General features: G+C 46.9%; 1 protein-coding gene across 1 annotated transcript in view; it reads left to right on the forward strand.

Annotated features, from left to right (window-relative positions):
* The first annotated feature begins 2,690 nt into the window (after nt 1-2,690).
* The window catches only part of LOC138102678 (E3 ubiquitin-protein ligase RNF38-like), a 406,849-nt gene continuing 387,216 nt past the window's right edge, over nt 2,691-22,323 (forward strand). Inside the window, 3 exon segments of the mRNA XM_069000397.1 lie at nt 2,691-2,918; nt 2,920-2,988; nt 2,990-3,206. Of these exon segments, the coding sequence (XP_068856498.1) occupies nt 2,691-2,918; nt 2,920-2,988; nt 2,990-3,206 (514 nt within the window).

Consider the following 22,323-nt stretch of genomic DNA (forward strand, 5'->3'; position numbering starts at 1 on the left):
CAGACCCTGCACCAGAGATGATGCAACAGACCCTCAGTGTTGCAAGGGACAGTGTGTCAAGCTCGCCCCTGCAAGAGAGGCACGTGGGCGTTCCCACCTGGCCCAAAGTGTATATTAATCCACAGGATTCTGCACTCTTCGGCTGTGGCGGCGTGTGGTGTGGTGGTGTGTGGCGTGGTGGCATGACATGGCGTGTGGCTGCATGTAGCCGCGTGGCCACAGTGGCAACGGGGGACCCTCACCATGAGCAGACCAGATGGAGGGGAGCAACGAAACGTCGTTCGGACCCTCAGATGGGTGATATGCTTCCATCTAACCTGTCACGTCTCCCTGTTCCCCCACCCCCCATGCACACTTCTTTTCTTTCTCTCTTTCTTTTCCTTTCTCTTTGCCTCTTTTACTATCAAATAAAATACATCCATTTTTTGGCAACAATATCTAACCTCGTTTGGTTTTAATCTCATTTCTGGGGATATTTTGAACCTTCTAAGTTCTTTCTGGTTTATGCTCAGAGACTTAGCTTGCTTTGCTTTCCTGGGTCTAAACCGGATCGTAACACCCACCCACAAAGCATTTGGCTGAAAGGAAGAGAAATACATCATTGCAAGGACAGCCCCATTTCTGGAAAGGCCTTTGGAATTAGACATTCCTTGCAGCTTCCTGCTAACTCACTTCATGCAGGAGGGTGAGGGAAAGGTATGGGGAGAAGCTTGTAGGTGCTTCTGAATTGAAGCAATGGGAGAAGCTAGGGGTAGCTTGAGCATAAAGGACATGCTTGAGTCCTAATTAATGAAGCAGCGCAAAGGGGACAATGGTGATTGCAGGTTTGGTGTGTCTGATCTGTTCAGAGTTTTCCAACACGATTGATTGTTGCATATTAATTGCAGGCAGAGAGTCCCTGGCTTTGTGTAGATCTCCCAGGAACCAGGGCCTCCTTGGTCGGACAAAGGCTTATTTAATTGAAAGTGCATGGATGGCATTGAGCCAGAACTGGAAAAATCTACCAAAACCTTTCAAGCCCTCCTTGTTGAGTTTATACCTGTGTATGTGCACACATACACAGAATCACACAGGGACCTCTGGAGGTCATCTTGGCCAACCCCCCTGCTCAAGCAGGGCCACCTAGAGACAGCTGCCCAGGACTAAGTCCAGATGGCTTTTTCATTATTTCCAAGGAGGGAGACTCCACTGCCTCTCTGAGCAACCTGTCCCAGTGCTCAGTCACCCTCACAGTAAAGAAGTGTTTCCTGATGTTTGGATGGAACCTCCTGTATTTCACTGTGTGCCCATTGCCTCTGGTCCTGTCACTGGGCACCACTTCTTTGCACCCTCCCTTTTGATATTTGTATACATTGATGAGGTCCCCTCAAGCTTTCTCTTCTCCAGGCTGAATAGCCCCAACTCTCAGCCTTTCCTCATATTGAGATGCTCCAGTATGTGCCAAGCAGTACAGGCAGTACTGCTAGCCAGTGGGTTTCTGTGTGCAATTCATGGGGGGTTGCCCTCCCTCCATTGCTGGTATGCTTTGGTCATAAGCTTTTTAAAGGAGAAGGGAAGAAAAAGATAAAAAATGAGCAGGTCTCTGCCTGAACTCAGCACCAGGCTCTTGACTGCTGAGACATTTGTCACTGCCACCACTGGTGGTGGGGGCAAGTAGAGTCTGGGTAAAGAAAGAAGGGAGCAAGGCCCAGGAGAGTATGTGCCCTAGCATCTCAGGTTCTGTATGATGCAGGACAGCTTTTGCCTTACAGCATGGCCAAATGATACCTAAGGTGGTTGGGCTGAGACCTACTGGTGAAGCTGAATACTGTGATGGAAGGAAAAAAGGTGGAGAAAGGAAGGAGAAGGGAGAACAAAAGGGAAGAAAAGTTTGTGTGTCTGGTGGGGTTGAGACCCTCCCGATTGTTACATTCTGTTCCGTGTGGGAGCTGCTGCCTTGGGATCCAAGTGGACACAGTTGGTATGGAAGCGGGAAGGTGCAGGGCTGGCTGTGAGCCAAACACTCTTCTTTCTCACCATGTATAATTTATGCTGAGATGGTGACGCTGATGGCAGAGGAGAAAGGAAGCAACTTTTTCCTAGAGAGCAGCCAGAATATCGTTAGGCCATAGAGGACTTGCCCCTTCCCTACACAGGGAGAGGGGAAAGCGCACGCACACGCAAAGGCGAATCTAATACACGAACAGGCACCTACGGATAATCATCCCCCTCTTCCGGTCGTGCCCGGGATTGAGAAGTGGACCTTGCCGTCTTGTACGAGGCGGGCCAAGACGGCAGAGGAAGTCCACGAGACGGAAGGGAAGGAGGCTACGGACTTCACTGATCCCGATAACGTTTACTTTCGTTCCCTTGGCGTAGTGCTGTTATTGTTTCCAGGGCAGAGGCGAGGGAGGTATAATAGCCTTCTATGCTGCCTTTGTTTTCCCTCTTGCACTAAGCTCTAGCCCTTTGAGTCGTGAGACACAGCTAATCGCCTTCCCTGCCGAACTAGAAGGCTCAGCCCCCTCCTAGTGCCCCTGAGCCCGTACCGGGGGACAACGAGCGGTGGGAGCTTCCTTGTCCCAGCGCCGCTACTTCGCAAGGGAGAGACCGAAAGGAAGTTTGTTGCCATGCCCACCACTCCTCGTGCGCTGTCTGGGCAGTTGGGACCCCGTCTGCTGCTAACTATTTGGAGGGGGCCGAGGGAAGTGATGCCTATCGCCGCCAATTCGCAACCTTGCGCTGTGCAGCCTGACTCCCGCCTCTTTCCTTCCACCTGCCTGCGGAACCACGACCGGGAATCCACAAAGTCCGAGGAGGATGACGTTGAAGATCGATCGGATCCCCTTCGCCAAGTGGGAGAGGCGGGTAGGGGAATTGAACTCGCCAGCAGATTTGTGGATCCTTTCGCCGTCTCCCTCCTCCCTCCTGCGCTGTCACCCCCCCCCCCCCGCTTTCTCCTCCTCTCCCTCCCCCATCGCTGCCGCAGCCCTCGCCTTCCCTCTCAGCTCCCTTCCTCCTCCTGGAACCTCCTCCCCGAATCCACTCCAGCTTCCTCAGCCTCATCATGAACGGTGTTGCCTCTCATTTCCAGCAGCCACCTCCCCCCACCCTCTGCCAGCAGCCACCTCCAACCCTACACAGGCCGAGCCTCCCGGAGCAAGGAACTCAGAGCCAGGGCAGAGGCAGACACATCGCCGCCCCCGGCACCAGACTTCCTGTGTCAGGTAAGCGGTGCGTGTGAGTCGGAGAAGTGTTTTGTAGTTTTGGGGGCTGGGAAAGCTATTCCCTCCTGCCATCCCCCTTTGTTCATCTTCTCCCCCAAAGGTCCCAGATATTGACACTCTCCGCAACACTTAAGTGGAGTTATGCCCGCCCCGCCGAGTATGTGTGTCCCCACGGGAGACACGACGGGTGTCTGGACGCCAGTTGTTAAAACACCCGGGGATGGGGGAGAGACCAGAGTCGTGGTATCGCCCTCCATCTCCTTTGGGGTATCTACCCTCAGACCTCAGAGCTTATGACCTTTTTGAGCAGTCGCCTCGCGCGGCCTGGAGAGTGCCGAGTTCCTGAGGGTGACATGAGAGCAGCAGCGCGCATGGAGGAGACGTCGGGGGTCCCGGAAAAGGGACTGAGCAAAAACTCTAGGGTTGGTTATACCAAAACAGATAAACTTGTTTGAGCTCTTGTTCAAGTTTTGTACCTCCTGGCGAACAGCTGGAGTGTGTCGGGGGTAAAGTGAAACAGACTCACCAAGCCCGGGGGTTTGTGGACTCTTCAGGATTGTGTTGTGAAGCCATTTCCTTCTCTGCGTATTTTCTCCTTGTATTTCTGGTGTTGGAATCGTTGAGTGGACTGGCCTGCTGGAGAAAGTTTCTGAACTCTCTTACTCCATGTAGCTCAAAGGAGTGCATGGTTCTTGCCACAGACTCCGAGTTGAGTGTAAAGTTAGAAACATTTAAAGTTATTCCATCTTTTGAGACCTTTCATATATATATATATATTCTTAGCATTAGATGTGGCATTATAAATTTTGCTGTTGGAGAAGAAATGCTGTAACTAAATTTGAGAGGGTGCATTTGCTCTTAGTATAATAGTTGTAAATAGTATCTGTGCATCTTCATATTTCCTAGACTGTTGGTGTTTTATTCTTAATTCGAGATTACTGTTTTTTTACTGTGCCTTTAAATATGTCTGTACTATCATATAAACTTTTGTATTCTGAATAATATCAGGGCTGTGTAAATTTGATTGTAGCTACTCTGCTTAGCTGATTCTCCAAAATGTTATGTCAGATTCAATGATTATCTATGGTTAGCTCTGCTCTCTTTGGTAAAGAAACAGCCCCCTAATACAGCTAATCTGTTGATCAATGTAGTAGATAGCCTAAATGTATGGGCGATATACTCTTACTTAATTTCCTTAATGAGTAGCTGGCTGCTTGCCTTCTTACTGTCCTTTGGCTTTATTGGTATTGGAAAGTGAACTGACACACTTTTGTAAGCATCAAGTGTTTGATTTTTAGAATATTTGTTTTATGGGGAAACTTGCAGTCCTTCAGGAGTGGCATTCAGTTCCAAAATTACATGCATATATAATCCAAAGCAGCCCCTAGCTGGTTGATTACTTTTTTCCTTTATTGTCAGCACCTTTTGAAACTATTATTAAGACTGATATGGCTTCTTAAATTCTTATATATGTTGGTAACTCCAAAATGCTGGGAAAACTTAATCTTATGAAATCTTTCTTCCTAATAATCTCTGTATACTGGCCATTTGACGCCTGACTTTTTGTCAGGTCCATTTCCTGTTTAAAATTATTACCCAAAGGGTGGTTGAGCACTGAAACAGGCTTCCCAGGGAAATGGTCACAGCACTAAGCCTATCTGAGTTCAATAAGTGTTTAGACAGTGCTCTCAGGCACATGGTGTGATTCTTGGGGTGTCCTGCACAGGGCCAGGAGTTGGACTTGATCCTGGTGAGTCCCTTCCAACTTAGCATATTCTGTGATTCTATGATCATGACATCTCTCCAAGGAACAGCTTTTGACCATTCAATTCACTTTTATTTTGGAGCTATGATATTTTCGAGACTGAGAACCTAATAGGTAAGTTTATGTGTTTATTGTTAAACATGGGAGTTTTTTCTAGACTGCATTGGTATTTTCCACATGATGAAATTTTAAACACAACTCCGCTTTCAGGACTGGGGTATTAAATGCTTTTTCACCATTGCTTGCATATAATATATTAAAACCCTATATTTAGAACTATATAACTACATATAATAACCATATCCATAACATAGGTTTTATATATGCATTGTATTCATATATATTATATACATTTTTATTTATGCATTGGTGCAGGGAGCACAGCAAACGATGAGATCATTCTTTGGGATTGGAGCATGGAGAAATAGACTAATAAGTCCTTTCCTGTGAGAAAAGAGACAACTCTTAGTTAAATAAAAAATTAAAATAATTTATTGAAAACAGAAAAATTGAAAAATTACAGAAATTAGAAAAATATAAAAATTTGGGATCCTATGGCTCAGTAGATGGTATGCCCCAGGAGTGCAGGGATCTGAGATCTTCTGGCTGGGTCAGCAATGGACCTCAGGTAGAGCAAAAGGACTTGCAGTGCTGAGCTGACTTTTGGCTGGTCCAAAAGTCAGGAAAAAGTTATTAAAGGCTCCTTAATAGGAGTAAGGCTTTTACTGCCCAGCACTGATGCCCACCACAGCTAGCCTGCAGAGGACACTCTCTCCCTTCTCTGTCTGTCTCGTTGTTTTATAGTGTCTTTGCTCCGCCCCAGTCCGCCCACAGCCCGCCTACAGCCCGCCCCTTTGGTTTAAAGTGATTGGTGCTTTCCCTTTGACAGATCATCTCCATCCACCAATGGCTCGTCGTAGTCAGAGGGGTGGTATCAGTTGAGATAAGGGTGCTAAAATGCCCTCATTAAAATTCAGGTTGCCATGGAGCTTGCCTGCAGGGTAACGGCTAAGGGGCTAAAAATAGCTGCTGGCTGTTAGAAACTGAGGTTTTGGAGTTAGCCTTTGAGTTAGGGTGCAAAGTAATAACACTTAAAAAAAATTAAAATACATCCAATACATCTTAAAACACTTGTAAAAGTAGACAATGAACATAGGAAAGATAACTCTTATGGTGTACAGGTGGTTTAAAGTTTGAGAAGGGGACATAAGCTGGGGATTTTTAACTGGGGAATTTCTAACTGGGAATGGTGCAACTCTCTTAATAAACTACTTTGAACAATTGAAAACACTGATAATGGAACTTGATTTTTGTACCTGGGCTGATGGGTTAATTTTAACATTCAATTTAAAAATATTTAATTCAGAATTAATTAATTAAAGCACTTAATATGCAAAGACCAAGCACAATTAGGGATTTCATGTATGACATTTCCTAGAATATATTTGTAACTGCTTATGTCTTGGGAAGTTACTTAGATGACTTATGGAACTGTGTAGTATGAATATTTACACTGTTAAAAATCTTACTCTAAACTTAGATATATTTTATACACAATAAGGTTCACCACTTTCCCTTGGAATTTGTGGTTGGAAATGCTTTTAAGGAATACCATGTTAAAAATTTAGAAGGAATTTTAATTTTTACATTTGAATTGGTTTATATGTTGCAGAAATATCTCTATCATATAGTTATCTCTCCTTTCCAGTTATGTGTGCCTGTGGATGGTATCTTTTCAGCTTTATACCGGCTAGAGCTTGTATATCAATGCCTTAGAAAGCCTCGAGCAACCCAGAGAGGCAGCACAGGCGATCTAGCACTTTAATAGCTCTAAAATCGGTACCTGTATCAGCTGCAGAGTAAATACCATCAGCAGAAGCAAAGAGGGAGAAATATAGCTCCCTGCCCGCTCAATTCCCTGCAGTTAGAAGCCTTAAAAAAGGAGAGAGACAACTACAGATGTTCACAGGAAAAGCTGAGCCGAGAGAGAGCGGAGCCTCCCCTCGACTATCCTTTATTCGGAGAAGGGGGAAGGGGAGGACTGGGGGCGGACCCGGGGTGAGCGGCCAATGAGACACTGCTGAAGAGTTTGAGTGACATTGGTTTTGCCCGCACTTAGAACAAAGGAGCTCGGAGCATGTGGCAGGAGCACGTGTCTTTGGGAGGGGGAGGGGAAGCTCAGAACAGGCAGCAACAATTCCCTATTTTTTTTTTCTTTAAAGCTGGGTTGTAATTTTTTGTAACTTAAAGTGCATAGAACAGTAACAGAACAACAGTGCAAAACATAATTGGAATCTATCGTCCCTACAACTCGATAGTACCTAGGATGCCTTTAAACTAGTTCCCCAGTTAAAACTTAGGGGTTAGTCAGGCCATCTATGGTATGGGGTATCAGGACGAAGACTTACAGAGTACAGTGCAAAACGTGAATGCAAAACAGTGCAACTTAACTTAAGGGATTAACATCAAAATCTGCAGTAGGGGGTTTACATGAGGGTGCGAAATCAGGGTCCTTTTTACGGCGTCTCTTCCAGGAGGCTGTTTTAACGTCCTTGACTTTTGAGAAAGTGACATAAGGTTTTACCCATTCCCCTGGGATCCATCTCAGTCCTTGAGGGGTAGATACACTGGCATACCCACATCCCCAAGTTACAAGTTTGTATGGTCCTTGCATTTTTTGAGTCTCTGGGTCCCGGATCAGGACTTCTGGATTCTCCTTCATTTTCTGTCTCCCGGTGTTCTGGAAATGACGATAGATGGGAGGGTTTGGATCCTCAAAGGTGCCATTCAGGAAGTTTATGGTAAACAGTGCTTTGCTGAGTCTGAGGACAGGTGAGTTGATTTTGGTGGTGCCTGATTGTTGTAGCAGCATTCGCTTGAGGGTTTGATGGGCATGTTCAACAATGCCTTGTCCGGTTGGGGAGTGAGGAATACCTGTAACATGTCGAAATCCCCACTGCTGACGGAAGTTTTTAAACTCCTGAGAGGTGTAGGCAGGTCCATTATCAGTTTTTATCTCCTCAGGTATACCAAGCACAGCAAAAGCTTGGACAAGATGTTTTTCAACGTCCTTAGCTTTTTCACCTGCATGTGCAGAGGCATACATAGCACCAGAGAAGGTATCAATAGAAAAATGAAGGTATTTTAATCTCCCAAATTCAGGGAAATGTGTGACATCCATCTGCCACACTTCACCGCTATTAATGCCTCTGGGATTGACTCCCATGCCCAGTGATGGAAGCTGTAGCTTCTGGCAGTTGGGACATGTTGCCACTATTGTTTTTGCCTGCGTCCGCGACAGATGGAACATGCGGATGAGAGCAGGAATATTTTGATGGTACATAGCATGGCTCAATTTTGCCTGTTCGAAAACTTGGGGGAGCTTTGGTAAGTCGGCTGATAGAACTATGTCTGCTGGCATAGCCAGAGCATCAGCTCTACGATTACCCTCTGCAATAAATCCTGGCAGGTTTGTATGTGACCTCACATGCATGACAAAATAGGGGTGCTCTCTGTGGGAAACCAGATAAATTAATTTTGAGAGCAAATCATAAATTTTTTTGTTTGAGATTTCTTTTAGGAGAGCATGCTCAGCTCTAACAGTTAGTCCAGATACATATGCTGAGTCTGTGACCAAATTAAAGGGTTCTTTGAACCTCTCAAATGCTCTAACGACAGCTGCTAATTCAGCTACTTGTGGTGATCCTTGGATTACCTTGATGTCAGATTCCCACTTTTGCATCTTTGAATTTTTCCATGTGACCACGGACTTCTTACTTTTTCCTGACGCATCAGTAAAAATGGTAATCGCATCGAGGGGTTTTCTGCTTTGAATCTCTCAAGGGATGAAAGAGAATGCCAGATTAAACATGTCATGCTTTGGGTAATGATTGGAGATTTGGCCTGAGTAACTATCTAATGCAAATTGTAAATTTATATTATTTTGGAGTAGGTGATCTAATGCGTCTGTTGTTACCGGTAAGTGGATGCATGCAAAGTCACATCCTGCCAGGGTGCGGAGCCTTGCTCTACCCTTCATGATAATTTTTGCCATTAATTCTTGTGGCTGTGTGATGGTTTTAGGAGGTTGGAGTGGAAGGAAAACCCATTCAATTATGATGAGGGGTTCCTTCTGCTCTTTGTCCCACTGAAATATGAGGCCATGAAAGCGTGGTACCTTCCCTAGAATGACAAGATTAAAGGGTAGGGAGGGCTGATACCTGTGTGCTTGTCTGGTGGAAATGAGCTCTTGTATCTTTCTGAGAGACTGCCTTGCCTCTTGTGTCAGGGATCATGGGGATGCTGGACCGCCTTCCCCTCGCAACAGGTTTGCAATAGGAGCTACATCCTCTGTGGTGAGTCCTAACCAGGACCTTAGATAGGTCAGTGTCCCACAGATCTGTTGCACTTCCTCTAGTGTTTTTGGGTTATTATTAATGGTGACGGGTGTTGGGGTGATAGAGGTTTCTGTGATTTTGAGTCCAAGGTATTTCCAAGGGCTTGTTCTCTGCATTTTTTCAGGTTGTAATTCAAAGCCCTTGGCCTCTAGGGCCTCAATCACCATGTTAAGTGTCTGCTCAAGATACTGATTATTGGGAGCACACACCAGCACATCATCCATGTAATGTAGGATGATGGCTTTCTTTGCTTTGGCACGGATGGGAGATAGAATTTTAGCAATATACTCTTGGCAGAGAGTTAGGGAATTTTTCATACCTTGGGGAAGCACAAGCCAATGGTAACGTTCCATGGGGGTTTCATGATTAAGAGAGGGTACAGAAAATGCGAATCGAGGGGCATCTGCAGGATGGAGTGGAATATGAAAGAAGCAATCTTTAATGTCAAGAACAGCTAAATGCCAATGTTGTGGGAGCATTGAAGGTGATGGCATACCTGGTTGAAGGGGTCCCATGTCTTCAATAACTTTATTAACTTCTCTAAGATCTTGGAGTAGCCTGTATTTGTTCTTTCCCGTTTTTTTTATTACAAACATGGGTGTGTTCCATGGGCTGTTAGTTGGAACTATATTTCCTTTAGCCAATTGTTCAGCTACTAATGTTTTGAGTGCCTCTAAGTTTCCTTTTTTTAAAGACCACTGTCTAACTTGCACGGGTTCATCTGTTTTCCAAGTTAATTTTTGTGGATGGCACTCTGCTTCAGTGGCCTGCAAGAGAAAATTTTGATATCTAGGGCTGATATCAATTTTTGTTCCCCACTGAGACATGGCATCCCTTCCCCACAGGGTGAATTTGGTGTCCAGGACATATGGACGAAGAGTTGCTATTTGTCCTTCAGGACCTTCAATTTGGATGGTGTATTTAGATTGCTTTGCAATTTAGGTACCTCCAATCCCTTGTATGATGCCCTGAGATTGCTATTCCCATTGCTCAGGCCACTTATCAAATGGAATGACAGTCACATCAGCACCTGTGTCTATCATTCCCATTATACTGATTTTTTGTGATTTGTGACGGAGCTTACGTTCTATTATAGGTTTGTCATTTCCCAAAACCTCAGTCCAACAGATGGCTGGGATATGACCATCTGTGGGCAGGTATTTGGGCAGTGGAATGGCCTGTGCAATGACTTGACCCTTTTGCATAAAGTACGGCGGATATATACATTGTACAATTAGGTTAGAACACCCCTTCTGATCCACTTTCATGAGTGTGGGTGTAACCTCTCTCCCAGCAGGTGTTATCCGAGTGTCCCCAATAACAAAAAGGTATGTAAAGTCTTGCATGTGGTCCACATTCTGGAATGAAATGGGTATTACAGTCTGTTTGTTGTTGTTGAAATGGTGTGTTTTTGCACAGGTTACCTTAAACCTTAGTCCAGAAGTCCAAGTTGCTTTGTCTGCAGCTCTATTTTTGTCTGAACGCGGAGCTGTTAGGAGTTGAGTTGCTGGTTTCCCTGCTGTTGACCTGGGGAAACAGTCTTTGAAGAGTTTTTATCAGCAGTTATAATGGCTCTGCAATTGCGAGCTACATGTCCCTTTTTCTGACAACGATAGCATATAAGGTTACCACGCGATTGAGTTTCTCCTGTACCCATAGCATTCTCCACAACTTCCCCAACCATCCCCACTTTTTTCAAAAAGGGAGCAGCTGTGTTCAGCTGCACCTTCTTTGTACAGACTTCGAGGATGGATTCAACAGTAGGAGGAGGATGAAGAGGGAGAGTGAGGATGACTTGTTTGCAAGCATCATTGGTATTCACTTGGAGAAGTTCGAGTAGGAGCGCTTGTCGGAGGTCAGGATTAGGGACCTGAGAAGAGACAGCTTCGCACAAACGGTTATAAAAGTGAATAATATTTTCATTTGGCAAATGCTTGATGGTGGTATAATGAGAGTTAGGAGATTGAGATGGTAATAATGTTAAGGCCTTTTCAGCAGCACGTGTGATTTCAGTAAGAACTGGACGAGGGATAAGCATTGCTTGTTTTTGAGGATTTGCCATATTATTGTCACCAGATAAAAGGTCTAATGTGATATAATTATTCTCAAGGTCCAGGTAATTATCTGGAGTTTGCCACAAAATTTTTAATAAATCAGATAAAATTATTTTCCATTGTTTTTTCCACATCATAAAATCACCAGCTGTTAGAAGAGTTTGCATCAATGTAAGTAAATCATGAGGTACTAGTAAGTGAGTTGCAAAAGTAGCACTTAAAAGGCTCTTAAAATAATTACTATGCATTCCAAACTCCTTAATGGCCTTGCACAAATCTTTAATATTAGAATAAGGTAAGGGTTTCCAGTCAGGGTTTGCTACATTGCTAGTAGGAGAGAGTGTAGTAGAAGCAGTTGGAGTTACTTCCTGGTAGTCATGGGTTCCCGGATTTAAAAAGGTATTTACAGGATTGTGGGAACCAGGGACGGGACAAGAGGAAGCAGGGGCGGGGAGTGGAGGCGCAGGGGCGGGGAGTGGAGGTGGGGACACGGCCGGAGGAGGGGAGGGGTTGGGGGCGGGGTTGTGGGAGGCAGGGGCGGTACTTGAGCCATGGGCGGGCACAGAGGGAGGGGTGAAACACGTCGCTGTGGGGGCAGGGTTAGGGGCGGGGTTAGGTTTCGATGCGGGAGTGGGAGGGGATGGGGACAAGAAGGGGTTTGTGGGGTGGGGGAGAAAGGGATTGTGGGAGGTGTAGTTTGGAGAGGAAGGAACATCGCGGCCGCCATTATTGGAGACAAACAAACTCGGAGAAAAGGGGTTGGGGGGAGGGATTTTTCCCCGGGCTGCGAGCACATGGCAATGGCTCTCCCTGGGAACAAAGAGATCAGGGGAGAAGGGGTTTTTTCGCGCGCTTGAAACATGAGGGCTAGAAACTGGGGACAAGGGAGTGGAGAAAAGGGGTTGGGAAGGTCCTGGGACGGGCTTCGGATTCCCGTCCGAGGCAGGGTGCTGAGGAAACACAGGTGAGCCAGGAGGACGATAGCTCTCCTGTGCTAAAAAGCAGTCTGCTCTAGCTGTGTTGGAAGAGGGTATAAGGGAATTAACAGGGGTTTTTTGCAGAGGCTTTTCATGTACTGCCTTTTTGTCAGGCAAAGTATAACTTAGTAACAGGAGAGGAAAGAATTTTGAAACTGTTTCATCTCCTGCACGCCTAAGAGAGGAAAGTTTTCTCCCCACCTTATCCCAAAATTCAGCAGATCTTATGTCTTCGGAGGTCAGATTAGGAAAGTACTGAAAAAGCCATCCTACAAAAGATTGACCTAGATTTTTAGGGTATTTATGCCCAGTTAAGGAAAGGTAGCTTTGAACTTGGTGGTATATTTCTCTATGGTGTGCAGAAACTTCAGATCCCATTATGAAAGCAACACCACAAACCTCAACCCAACTCGCCCAAAAGGAGGAAAAAAGGAGAAAGTTTGAACCGGCACCAGCTTAAGACGGGAGCCCCTAAACCAGCAGGGAAATACTCTCCAGAAATCTGGATTTTACCACAGGAAAGCAGGTCGGGAGAAAAAAAACATGCGAGAAGGGTCTTCTGCTTTCCAGCCGTTTCCTCGCCACGTGGTGTGGGGGAGGTACAGGCTGAGCCTCTGGGCTCACTGTTACGCAAAAAGTAACAGCTCGCTACACAGAGCTGGCACAGCACGACGTGCAGAGCTAACTCCAGCAGACACACAGCTGCCGGGACACCCTGAAAGTCTCTCAGAACAGGAGTTCAGAGATAGCACGTTGGGCGCCAAATGTGGATGGTATCTTTTCAGCTTTATACCAGCTAGCGCTTGTATATCAATGCCTTAGAAAGCCTCGAGCAACCCAGAGAGGCAGCACAGGCGATCTAGCACTTTAATAGCTCTAAAATCGGTACCTGTATCAGCTGCAGAGTAAATACCATCAGCAGAAGCAAAGAGGGAGAAATATAGCTCCCTGCCCGCTCAATTCCCTGCAGTTAGAAGCCTTAAAAAAGGAGAGAGAACTACAGATGTTCACAGGAAAAGCTGAGCCGAGAGAGAGCGGAGCCTCCCCTCGACTATCCTTTATTCGGAGAAGGGGGAAGGGGAGGACTGGGGGCGGACCCGGGGTGAGCGGCCAATGAGACACTGCTGAAGAGTTTGAGTGACATTGGTTTTGCCCGCACTTAGAACAAAGGAGCTCGGAGCATGTGGCAGGAGCACGTGTCTTTGGGAGGGGGAGGGGAAGCTCAGAACAGGCAGCAACATGTGCCTTTCACAAAATATATATAACAGGAAAAATAATCTTCAGATACATATGATCTCAGGGTGATGCCTTAAGAGGCCTCCTAGAAACAGAGACTAGACAGGAGTAAGGGAATAAAAGTAGGTATTTATTTGAAAGGCCTTCAAGGTACCCCCTGGGGAGCCAGAGGCTATTGCCAAGATGGACCCCAAGATGGACAACAGGTCACAAGTTCATAACACTTTTATAGGTTTGGTTCATTTGCATATCAGGGTTAATTCTCCAATTAAAGCTTCAGTTTAATGATGTAATTCCCCTCAGCTTGCCCCCCTTTCAGAGGCTTTTGGTTTATACTTTTTGGGCCTAGGACAGTCTGGGTGTCCTTGAAGAGCAGGCCTGGAGAGGCTTTGTTATGTCTACCTAGCATGAGAGAGCAGAAATTAACAGGCTACAAGAAACTTCAGTTACACACTAAGCAGTACAGAATTTGAAAAATATAAAAGTTAAAACCTAAGGCATCAAGGAAGGGAAGTTTTACTTGACAAAAGTTCATTTCAATTCTGCTGTTTAGAAATTGGACATTCTTGCTGTAGTTGAACAACTCAGGTTGAAGTAGTCTGGTCCCAAATCTTCTCCTAGCTCTCCCACACTTGTGATAATCTCATAATAAAATTGACTTAGTGCATTACTGAGCAAGAAAAGGTTTTACATTGCCTGTGACTTAGAAACTCTTAGGTACAGTAAAGAAATAGAACCTTTACTGCTAGTTCAGTTCACGACAGTCTTGGTAACTGCGTACCAAGATCTTGCCATTCGATTAGGGGGAGTTCACTTTCTTTCTTGCCTTTTTTCTGAAAAGGGATGGAACTTTCAGGGGTTGTTCAAGAGTTTTGGTCTTCATTAATGCAGATCCTGTGCTAAACATCAGGTCAAGGGAGGTAATTCTCCCCCTCTGCTCTGGTGAGACCTCATCTGGAGTACTGCATTCAGCTCAGGAAAGACATGGACCTGTTTGAGTGGGTCCAGAGGAGGCCACAAAGATGATCAGAGGGCTGGAAGACCTCTCCTATGAAGACAAGGCTGAGAGAGTTGGGCTTGTTCAGCCTGGAGAAGAGAAGGCTCCAGGGAGACCTTATAGCAACCTTTCAGTACCTGAAGGGGGCTGACAAGAAAGATGGGGACAAACTTTTAGCAGGGCCTATTGCAATAGGACAAGGGGTAATGGTTTTAAAGTAAAAGAAGGTAGATTCATACTAGATATAAGTAAGAAATATTTTACAATGAGGGTGGTGAAGCACTGGAACAGGTTTCCCAGAGAGTCGGTAGATGCCTCATTGTTGCGTTAAGGGTATAGAAATTTAGTGGAAAATAAACCCCCTTGTGTTCCATCTGGTCCTCAGAGATCAGTTCTGGGTCCCTCAATTTAGGAAGGGTGTTGAGATGCTCAAATGCATCTAGAGAAGGGCAACAAGGCTGGTGAGGGGTCTAGAACACAAGCCCTATGAAGAGTATCTGAGGAAGCTGGGGTTGTTTAGCCTGGAAAAAAGGAGGCTCAGGAGAGACCTTATCACTCTCTACAACTACCTGAAAGGAGGTTGTAGCCAGGTGCAGGTTGGTTTCTTCTCCCAGGCAACCAGTGACAGGACGAGAGGACACAGTCTTAAGATGTGCCAGGGGAAGTTTAGGCTAGACATCAGAAAAAATTTCTTTACAGAAAGAGTGATTGGGCATTGGAATGGGCTGCCCAGGGAGGTGGTGGAGTCACCATCCCTGGAGGTGTTTAAAAAAAGACTGGATGTGGCACTCAGTGCCATGGTTTAGCTGATAAGGTGGTGTTAGGTCATAGGTTGGACTTGATGATCTCCAAGGTCTTTTCCAACCTAGTTGATTCTGTGATCAGAGGGGCTGGGTGTGGGCTGGGCTTAACTTCTGATTATAGCCAATTCAGCACTGTAAGTCTGGTCGAGTTCAATAAGGAGAACTTTCACAAGCACAGATTCACAAATAATGCAATTTACCAATTCAGTACTATAGGTCTGAGCACATTCAATAAGGACTTGCCCAATCCAGATTCACAAATAGTACAGTTTATGGAACAAACAGGAAAGCATGTTCAGGATTGCCGGTGATAAATGTGGTAACTAACGAGTGTTAATATAAGTCGTGACAGAAAGTACAGTAACAGAAATTTAATAGTGCTATATATATGTGTAAATGAATATTCCTGGGTTTGCTCCAATGCGGTTGGGGACACAAAGCTCTTTAGCCCTTCCCAATGAGATAGAACAATCACATGTCATAAGGTGGGGTTTTAACGACTTTGGTCATACATGTATTACATGTCATCTTTTCATTTTAATTCTTAGGGGTGTGAAAGTTAATATGCAAATAAGGCTTAATGAGGTTCTCAGTTACATTCAGTCAGAATTTACAGTTGAAAAAAAAGTAGAATAAACACTTTGGTCCTCCTCCACATACTGAGGTGACAGTAAAGGCTGTCTGACCTTTGCCAGATAGTCTCTGTGTGCATCCTTATCTATTAACGGACCAGATTTACAACTGTCTTGGTTTGAAAGCCAGGTGTCTGCCAAGGAAGGCAGGAACCTCCCTCGGAATGGAAAATATGACCCCCTTCCCTCCAAATTATTATAACTTTGAATTTACAGGTCTTTCAGGCAAAGATATGGGAAAAGGAATAACAGTTCTTTACTAGCAGAAGCTCACCCACAGTAAGGAGAAAGCAGTGCAGGACAGAACTCCACAGCAGCAGTGAATTCTCCCCACAGCAGCAGCCCTGATCGTCTCACCACTGGTCCTGAGAGCAAGAGAGAGTGAGGAGCTGAGCCCAGCCCGTCACCCCCCAGCCAAAATCTCGCAGTATCTCTGCACTTCCCTACAGAAACCCCCCAGCTAAGGGAAGCAGCAAACTGCACCCTTCCCTAATGCTGTCCCTGGCTCACTGGTACGAGCTCTGGCGTACCCTCAGTCAGAAGGGACGCAGCGTTACTTCTGCGATGTCCTTCAGGACCGACTTCGGGAGCAGGAAAGGCGCTGGCTGGGTGCGCGTGCTGGCTCCTCCACAGAGGAGGCACTTCAGGGGGCCGATGGTCTGGGCTCGCGTTAATCCGGAGGCAAAGGAAAAGAGAGGGGTCTCTGGTTTGGGTTCCAACAGGTTTATTGTCAGAGGTTCCGGCAACCAGAAAAAGGCGCTAAGGGGCTTTTCGCTTTCAGTTTTATAGGGGGTTTGAAAACGGCGGAGAAAGGGAAGGCAACCAATGAGATACAAGCCACGGGGAGGATACAATTTAACAAGAACCAACGGGGGAAACCGGGAGGCGGGAGTTACAACAGGGAGCCCATGAACAACTGAATAACAGAGAACTTTCTCAAACAGGGGGAGGTGGTTTGAACCCGGGTACTGTCCAGGGGGATGTGGCTTAGGCTTCTGTGCTGCCCATCGACCCACCCTCTGAATCACTGTCCTGGGTGGGGAAATCCACCCAAGGGAGAGCCCTGAATTGATTGGCATTCAACTGCCCCAGCCCAGCAGTGGGCTGGGTCACAGCAACACTTCCCCCTCCTCCTCCCAGCACATCTTTTGTCTCTTAATTACCATTGTTACCATCTCTTAGGCAACAAATGGGAGAAAATTCCCCGAGAGAAAGAAAAATAAATAAATCCCAACTTCCAACAACAACAAAGCTTGTTTTGCACTCTGAAGAAAATTAACTCTACCCCAGCCAAAACCAGCACAGTCCCTAAGGACAGTTTTCCAGGGGATCTCATTCACCAACTCCTTAAACATTTGGAAGTTGGAAGTTCACTCTTCCAAAGTTCAGGGTCCTGACTTTGCTCCTTGCCAGGCCCACACTCCTTGAGATGACAAGTTCAACCAGGGCATGGTCGCTACATCCCAGGCTGCCTCCAATCCTCTACACACTCTGTCTCCTGGATTGCTTACAGCCAACTGTATTGCTCTCCCAACAGATGTCCGGGGGGTTGAAATCCCCCATCAGCATGAGACCCTGTGAGCGTGATACTTCCTGTTCCATCTGAAGCAAGAAGGCCTTGTCAACAGGCTCCCCCTGGTCAGGCAGCCTATAGTATACCCCAACCATAAGTTGTTTTTTGTTGGTCCTGTCCTTGATGGAGTGAAAGTGCAGAAAGAGAGAAGCCTAGAGGGCAAGGCTGGGAGAGAGAAACATCCCTCAGTAGTATTCCAGACTATGGTGCTCAGTCAGCAACACTGTTCATTCTTTTGCCCCTTTGAAGAGTTGAAAGACAGCTTTGATTGCCAGGAGCACCTTGTCCTGGATATTGTAATTTGTCTCAGTGGGAGCGAGCTGCTGAGAGAAAAAGGTACAGGTATGGAGTTCCCACTTAGGGCTGATCTTCTAAGAGAGGATGATGCCTACGGCTCCAACTAAGGTATCCACTTCTATAATGAAAGGCCATCTGGGTAGTCTAGGAATGGAGCTCTAGTGAATGCCTATTTCAATTACTTAAAGGAGCATTACATGAATCTGGCAGAGATGCTCCTGTCACAAGTCACTCAGGACTTCCTGCATGTAGTCTATATGAGCCTCTTGAGTGGTTGAAAAAGCCAAGATGTCATCCAGGTATGCCACAACAAAATTATCAAGCAAATCCCTCAGGACACCATTTATAAAATATAGGAAGGTGAGTGAAACACTGTAGAGACCAAATGGCATCACAAGATGCTCATAGTGGCTGTACCTGGTGTGGAAAGCAATTTTCTACTTGTCCCCCTGCTGGATATCAAGCAAGTTGTAGGAGCCTCTCAGGTCCAGCTTTGTGAACCAATGAACCTCCTGCAGACTTACCAAGAGCTTCAGGATGAGAGGAAGAGGGTGATGTTTTTTAATCACTGTATCATTCAACACCCCCTGTATTCTATGAAGGGGCAAAAACCTCAATCATTCTTTTTGCTGAAAAATATGGACATCCTTGAGGGGGAAGATGGAGGGGACAGATGAATCCATGTGCCAGATTCTCCTCAAGAGCTGCTAATTCCAGGCATAGATGCATCTGAAAGGGTCCTCCTTTTCAGGTCAATGGGACAGTCATACAGTGTCTCGGTTTGAAAGACAGGTGTCTGCTAAGGAAGGCAGAAGCCTCCCTTGGAGTGGCAGATGTAACCCCTTTCCCTCTGAGTTATGATTTTGGAATCAAGGGTCTTTAGGCAAAGATGTGGGAAATAGGAATAACAGTTCTTTACTATATATATATATAGATAGATAGATAGATAGATAGGAAGATATATAACCAGTCGAACAAAACAACAACAACTATGACAGTAACAGCAATCACAAACCCAGTCCCAGCCTTCTCGGCTGTCAGGCTATTTCCCCTTGGGTGCAGTTCCGCTCGCAGCCGGCAGGGATCGCTGGCGGCTCCCGGTGAGCAGGGCAGGTGCGATGGTTCCCCCGCGGCTGCAGGGGGCGCTCCGGAGCGAGCTCGGGGAACACGCGGCTGCTCTGATGCCCTGGGATCCCGGGGAAGGATGGAACAAAGGAGCTTCACAAACCCCTGGGCAGCTGGTCCCGGGTTCCCGGAAACAGCAGGCTGGACTGGTAGGCTGGAGCGGCAGGCACAAACACAAATCCCGGGTGGCAGACGAGATGTATCCAAAAGGGGAACCCCCCGGGGGTCCAGGCAGGCAGGGTAAGCACGGCTACAGCGTAGCGAAGGCTCGAAACAGCAGCGGAGTAGGGCGGCCGCAGCCCCAGCCTCCAGCAGGGCAGGGAAAGCAGCTTTGGGATTCCCGGTGTTGTTTCCAGCAGAAAGGAAAGACGCCGAAAACGGGAACCAGCAGCTCCTCTCTCTGCACCTTCTCCCTCCAGACGCTGAGAGCGAACTGAACTGCCCGCCAGGTGAGAACAAAAGCCTGGCCGGGCCCTTTTGTCTTTCTTAAGTATGGCTATTTATCTCCTAGCAACATGCTATGGGAAAAAATTCCTTTAACAGAAAAAAAAACTAGGACTAAACTAAAACTCCAACATTATCCACCCCGAATTTTTTCCATACTAACATGTTACATGAAACTTAACTTTTTAACCATATAAATACAAGCATCACCTAAATTATATACATATGTACATGCTGATACTGATACAAGTACTGAGCCATGGGTAGTTCACCCTAAAACAAGGTCCCCTTCCGGTATGCATCGGGTCTCTCCATCCCTTTGCATCACCCACCAGGTACAACCTGGTCCCTGAACAAAAACAACCCCACGGATGGGTTTGTCTTTGCTCAAGGCAGACTTTACCCAAACAGTTTTTCCAAGCATACCTCTCATGTGCACCACTGGAACCTTATCCCCATCTGTTGTTTGTAGGGGTTCGGATTGGGCAGGGCCTGCTCGGCTGGTGGAGCCTCGGGTGTTAACTAACCAGGTGGCTTTTGCTAAATGCACCTCCCAGTTTTTGAAACTCCCCCCACCCAGTGCCTTCAAGGTGGTTTTAAGCAGTCCATTACACCGCTCAACCTTCCCAGCTGCTGGTGCGTGGTAAGGGATGTGGTACACCCACTCAATGCCATGTTCTCTAGCCCAGGTGTTTATAAGGCTGTTCTTGAAGTGAGTCCCATTGTCAGATTCAATCCTCTCAGGGGTGCCATGCCTCCAAAGGACTTGCTTTTCGAGGCCCAGGATGGTGTTCCGGGCAGTAGCGTGAGGCACGGGGTAGGTCTCCAGCCATCCTGTGGTGGCTTCTACCATTGTGAGCACATGGCGCTTGCCTTGGCGGGTTTGAGGCAGTGTGATGTAATCAACCTGCCAGGCCTCCCCATACTTGTATTTGGACCACCGCCCACCATACCACAGGGGCTTCACCCGCTTGGCCTGCTTGATCGCAGCGCATGTCTCACAGTCATGGATCACCTGGGAGATACTGTCCATGGTCAGATCCACCCCTCGGTCTCGTGCCCACTTATAGGTGGCGTCTCTGCCCTGATGGCCTGAGGCATCATGGGCCCATCGAGCTAGGAACAACTCTCCTTTATGTTGCCAATCCAAGTCTATCTGGGACACCTCTATTTTCGCAGCCTGATCTACCTGCTTGTTATTACAATGTTCTTCATTAGCCCGGCTCTTGGGAATGTGAGCATCTACATGACGGGCCTTCACAGATAGCTTCTCTACTCGAGCGGCAATGTCTTTCCACTCCTCAGCAGCCCAGATTGGTTTTCCTCTGCGCTGCCATTTTGCCTTATTCCACCTTTCCAGCCAACCCCACAGAGCATTAGCTACCATCCATGAATCAGTGTAAAGGTAGAGCTTTGGCCACTTCTCTCTTTCAGCAATGTCCAGAGCTAATTGAACGGCTTTGAGTTCAGCAAATTGGCTCGATCCACCTTCTCCTTCCGTAGCCTGTGCAACTTGTCGTGTGGGGCTCCATACAGCGGCTTTCCATTTCCGGCTAGCACCTACAATTCGGCAGGAACCATCAGTGAAGAGGGCATATTGTCTTTCACTCTCTGGTAGCTCGTTATATGGTGGGGCTTCTTCGGCACGTGTCACCTGCTCCTCTTCTTCTTCAGAAGATAACCCAAAAGTCTCACCTTCTGGCCAGTTCGTAATTATTTCCAAGATCCCAGGGCGACTTGGGTTTCCAATTCGGGCGCACTGCGTGATGAGGGCGATCCATTTGCTCCAAGTAGCATCAGTGGCGTGATGCGTGGAGGGAACCTTTCCTTTGAACATCCACCCCAGCACCGGTAGTCGGGGTGCCAGGAGGAGTTGTGCCTCAGTTCCAATTACCTCTGAGGCAGCTTGGACTCCTTCATAGGCTGCCAAGATTTCTTTCTCTGTGGGAGTGTAGTTGGCTTCGGACCCTTTGTAGCTTCGGCTCCAGAATCCCAGCGGTCGGCCACGAGTCTCACCAGGCACCTTCTGCCAGAGGCTCCAGGACAGACCATTGTTCCCGGCTGCAGAGTAGAGCACGTTCTTCACCTCTGGTCCTGTCCTGACTGGGCCAAGGGCTACGGCGTGAGCGATTTCCTGCTTGATCTGGGCAAAGGCTTGCTGCTGTTCAGGGCCCCAGTGGAAATCGTTCTTCTTGCGGGTAACCAGGTAAAGAGGACTCACAATCTGGCTGTACTCGGGAATGTGCATCCTCCAGAAACCTATGGCGCCTAGGAAAGCTTGTGTTTCCTTCTTGTTGGTTGGTGGAGACATCGCAGTGATCTTATTGATGACCTCAGTGGGAATCTGACGCCGTCCATCTTGCCACTTCACTCCCAGGAACTGGATCTCTCGGGCAGGCCCCTTGACTTTGCTCTTCTTGATGGCGAAACCAGCTTTTAGGAGAATTTGGATTATTCTCTCTCCTTTCTCAAACACTTCTGTTGCGGTGTTCCCCCACACAATGATGTCATCAATGTACTGCAGATGTTCTGGGGCCTCACCCTTTTCCAGTGCAGCCTGGATCAGTCCATGGCATATGGTGGGACTGTGCTTCCACCCCTGGGGCAGTCGGTTCCAGGTGTACTGCACACCCCTCCAGGTGAAAGCAAACTGAGGCCTGCACTCTGCTGCCAGAGGAATGGAGAAAAATGCATTGGCAATGTCAATAGTGGCATACCACTTTGCTGCTTTGGACTCCAGCTCATACTGGAGCTCCAACATGTCGGGCACAGCAGCGCTCAGCGGTGGAGTCACTTCATTCAAGCCACGATAGTCCA

This window comes from Aphelocoma coerulescens (genome assembly GCF_041296385.1).
Source record: "Aphelocoma coerulescens isolate FSJ_1873_10779 chromosome W unlocalized genomic scaffold, UR_Acoe_1.0 ChrW_unloc_scaf_1, whole genome shotgun sequence".
NCBI classification, from domain to species: Eukaryota; Metazoa; Chordata; class Aves; order Passeriformes; family Corvidae; genus Aphelocoma; species Aphelocoma coerulescens.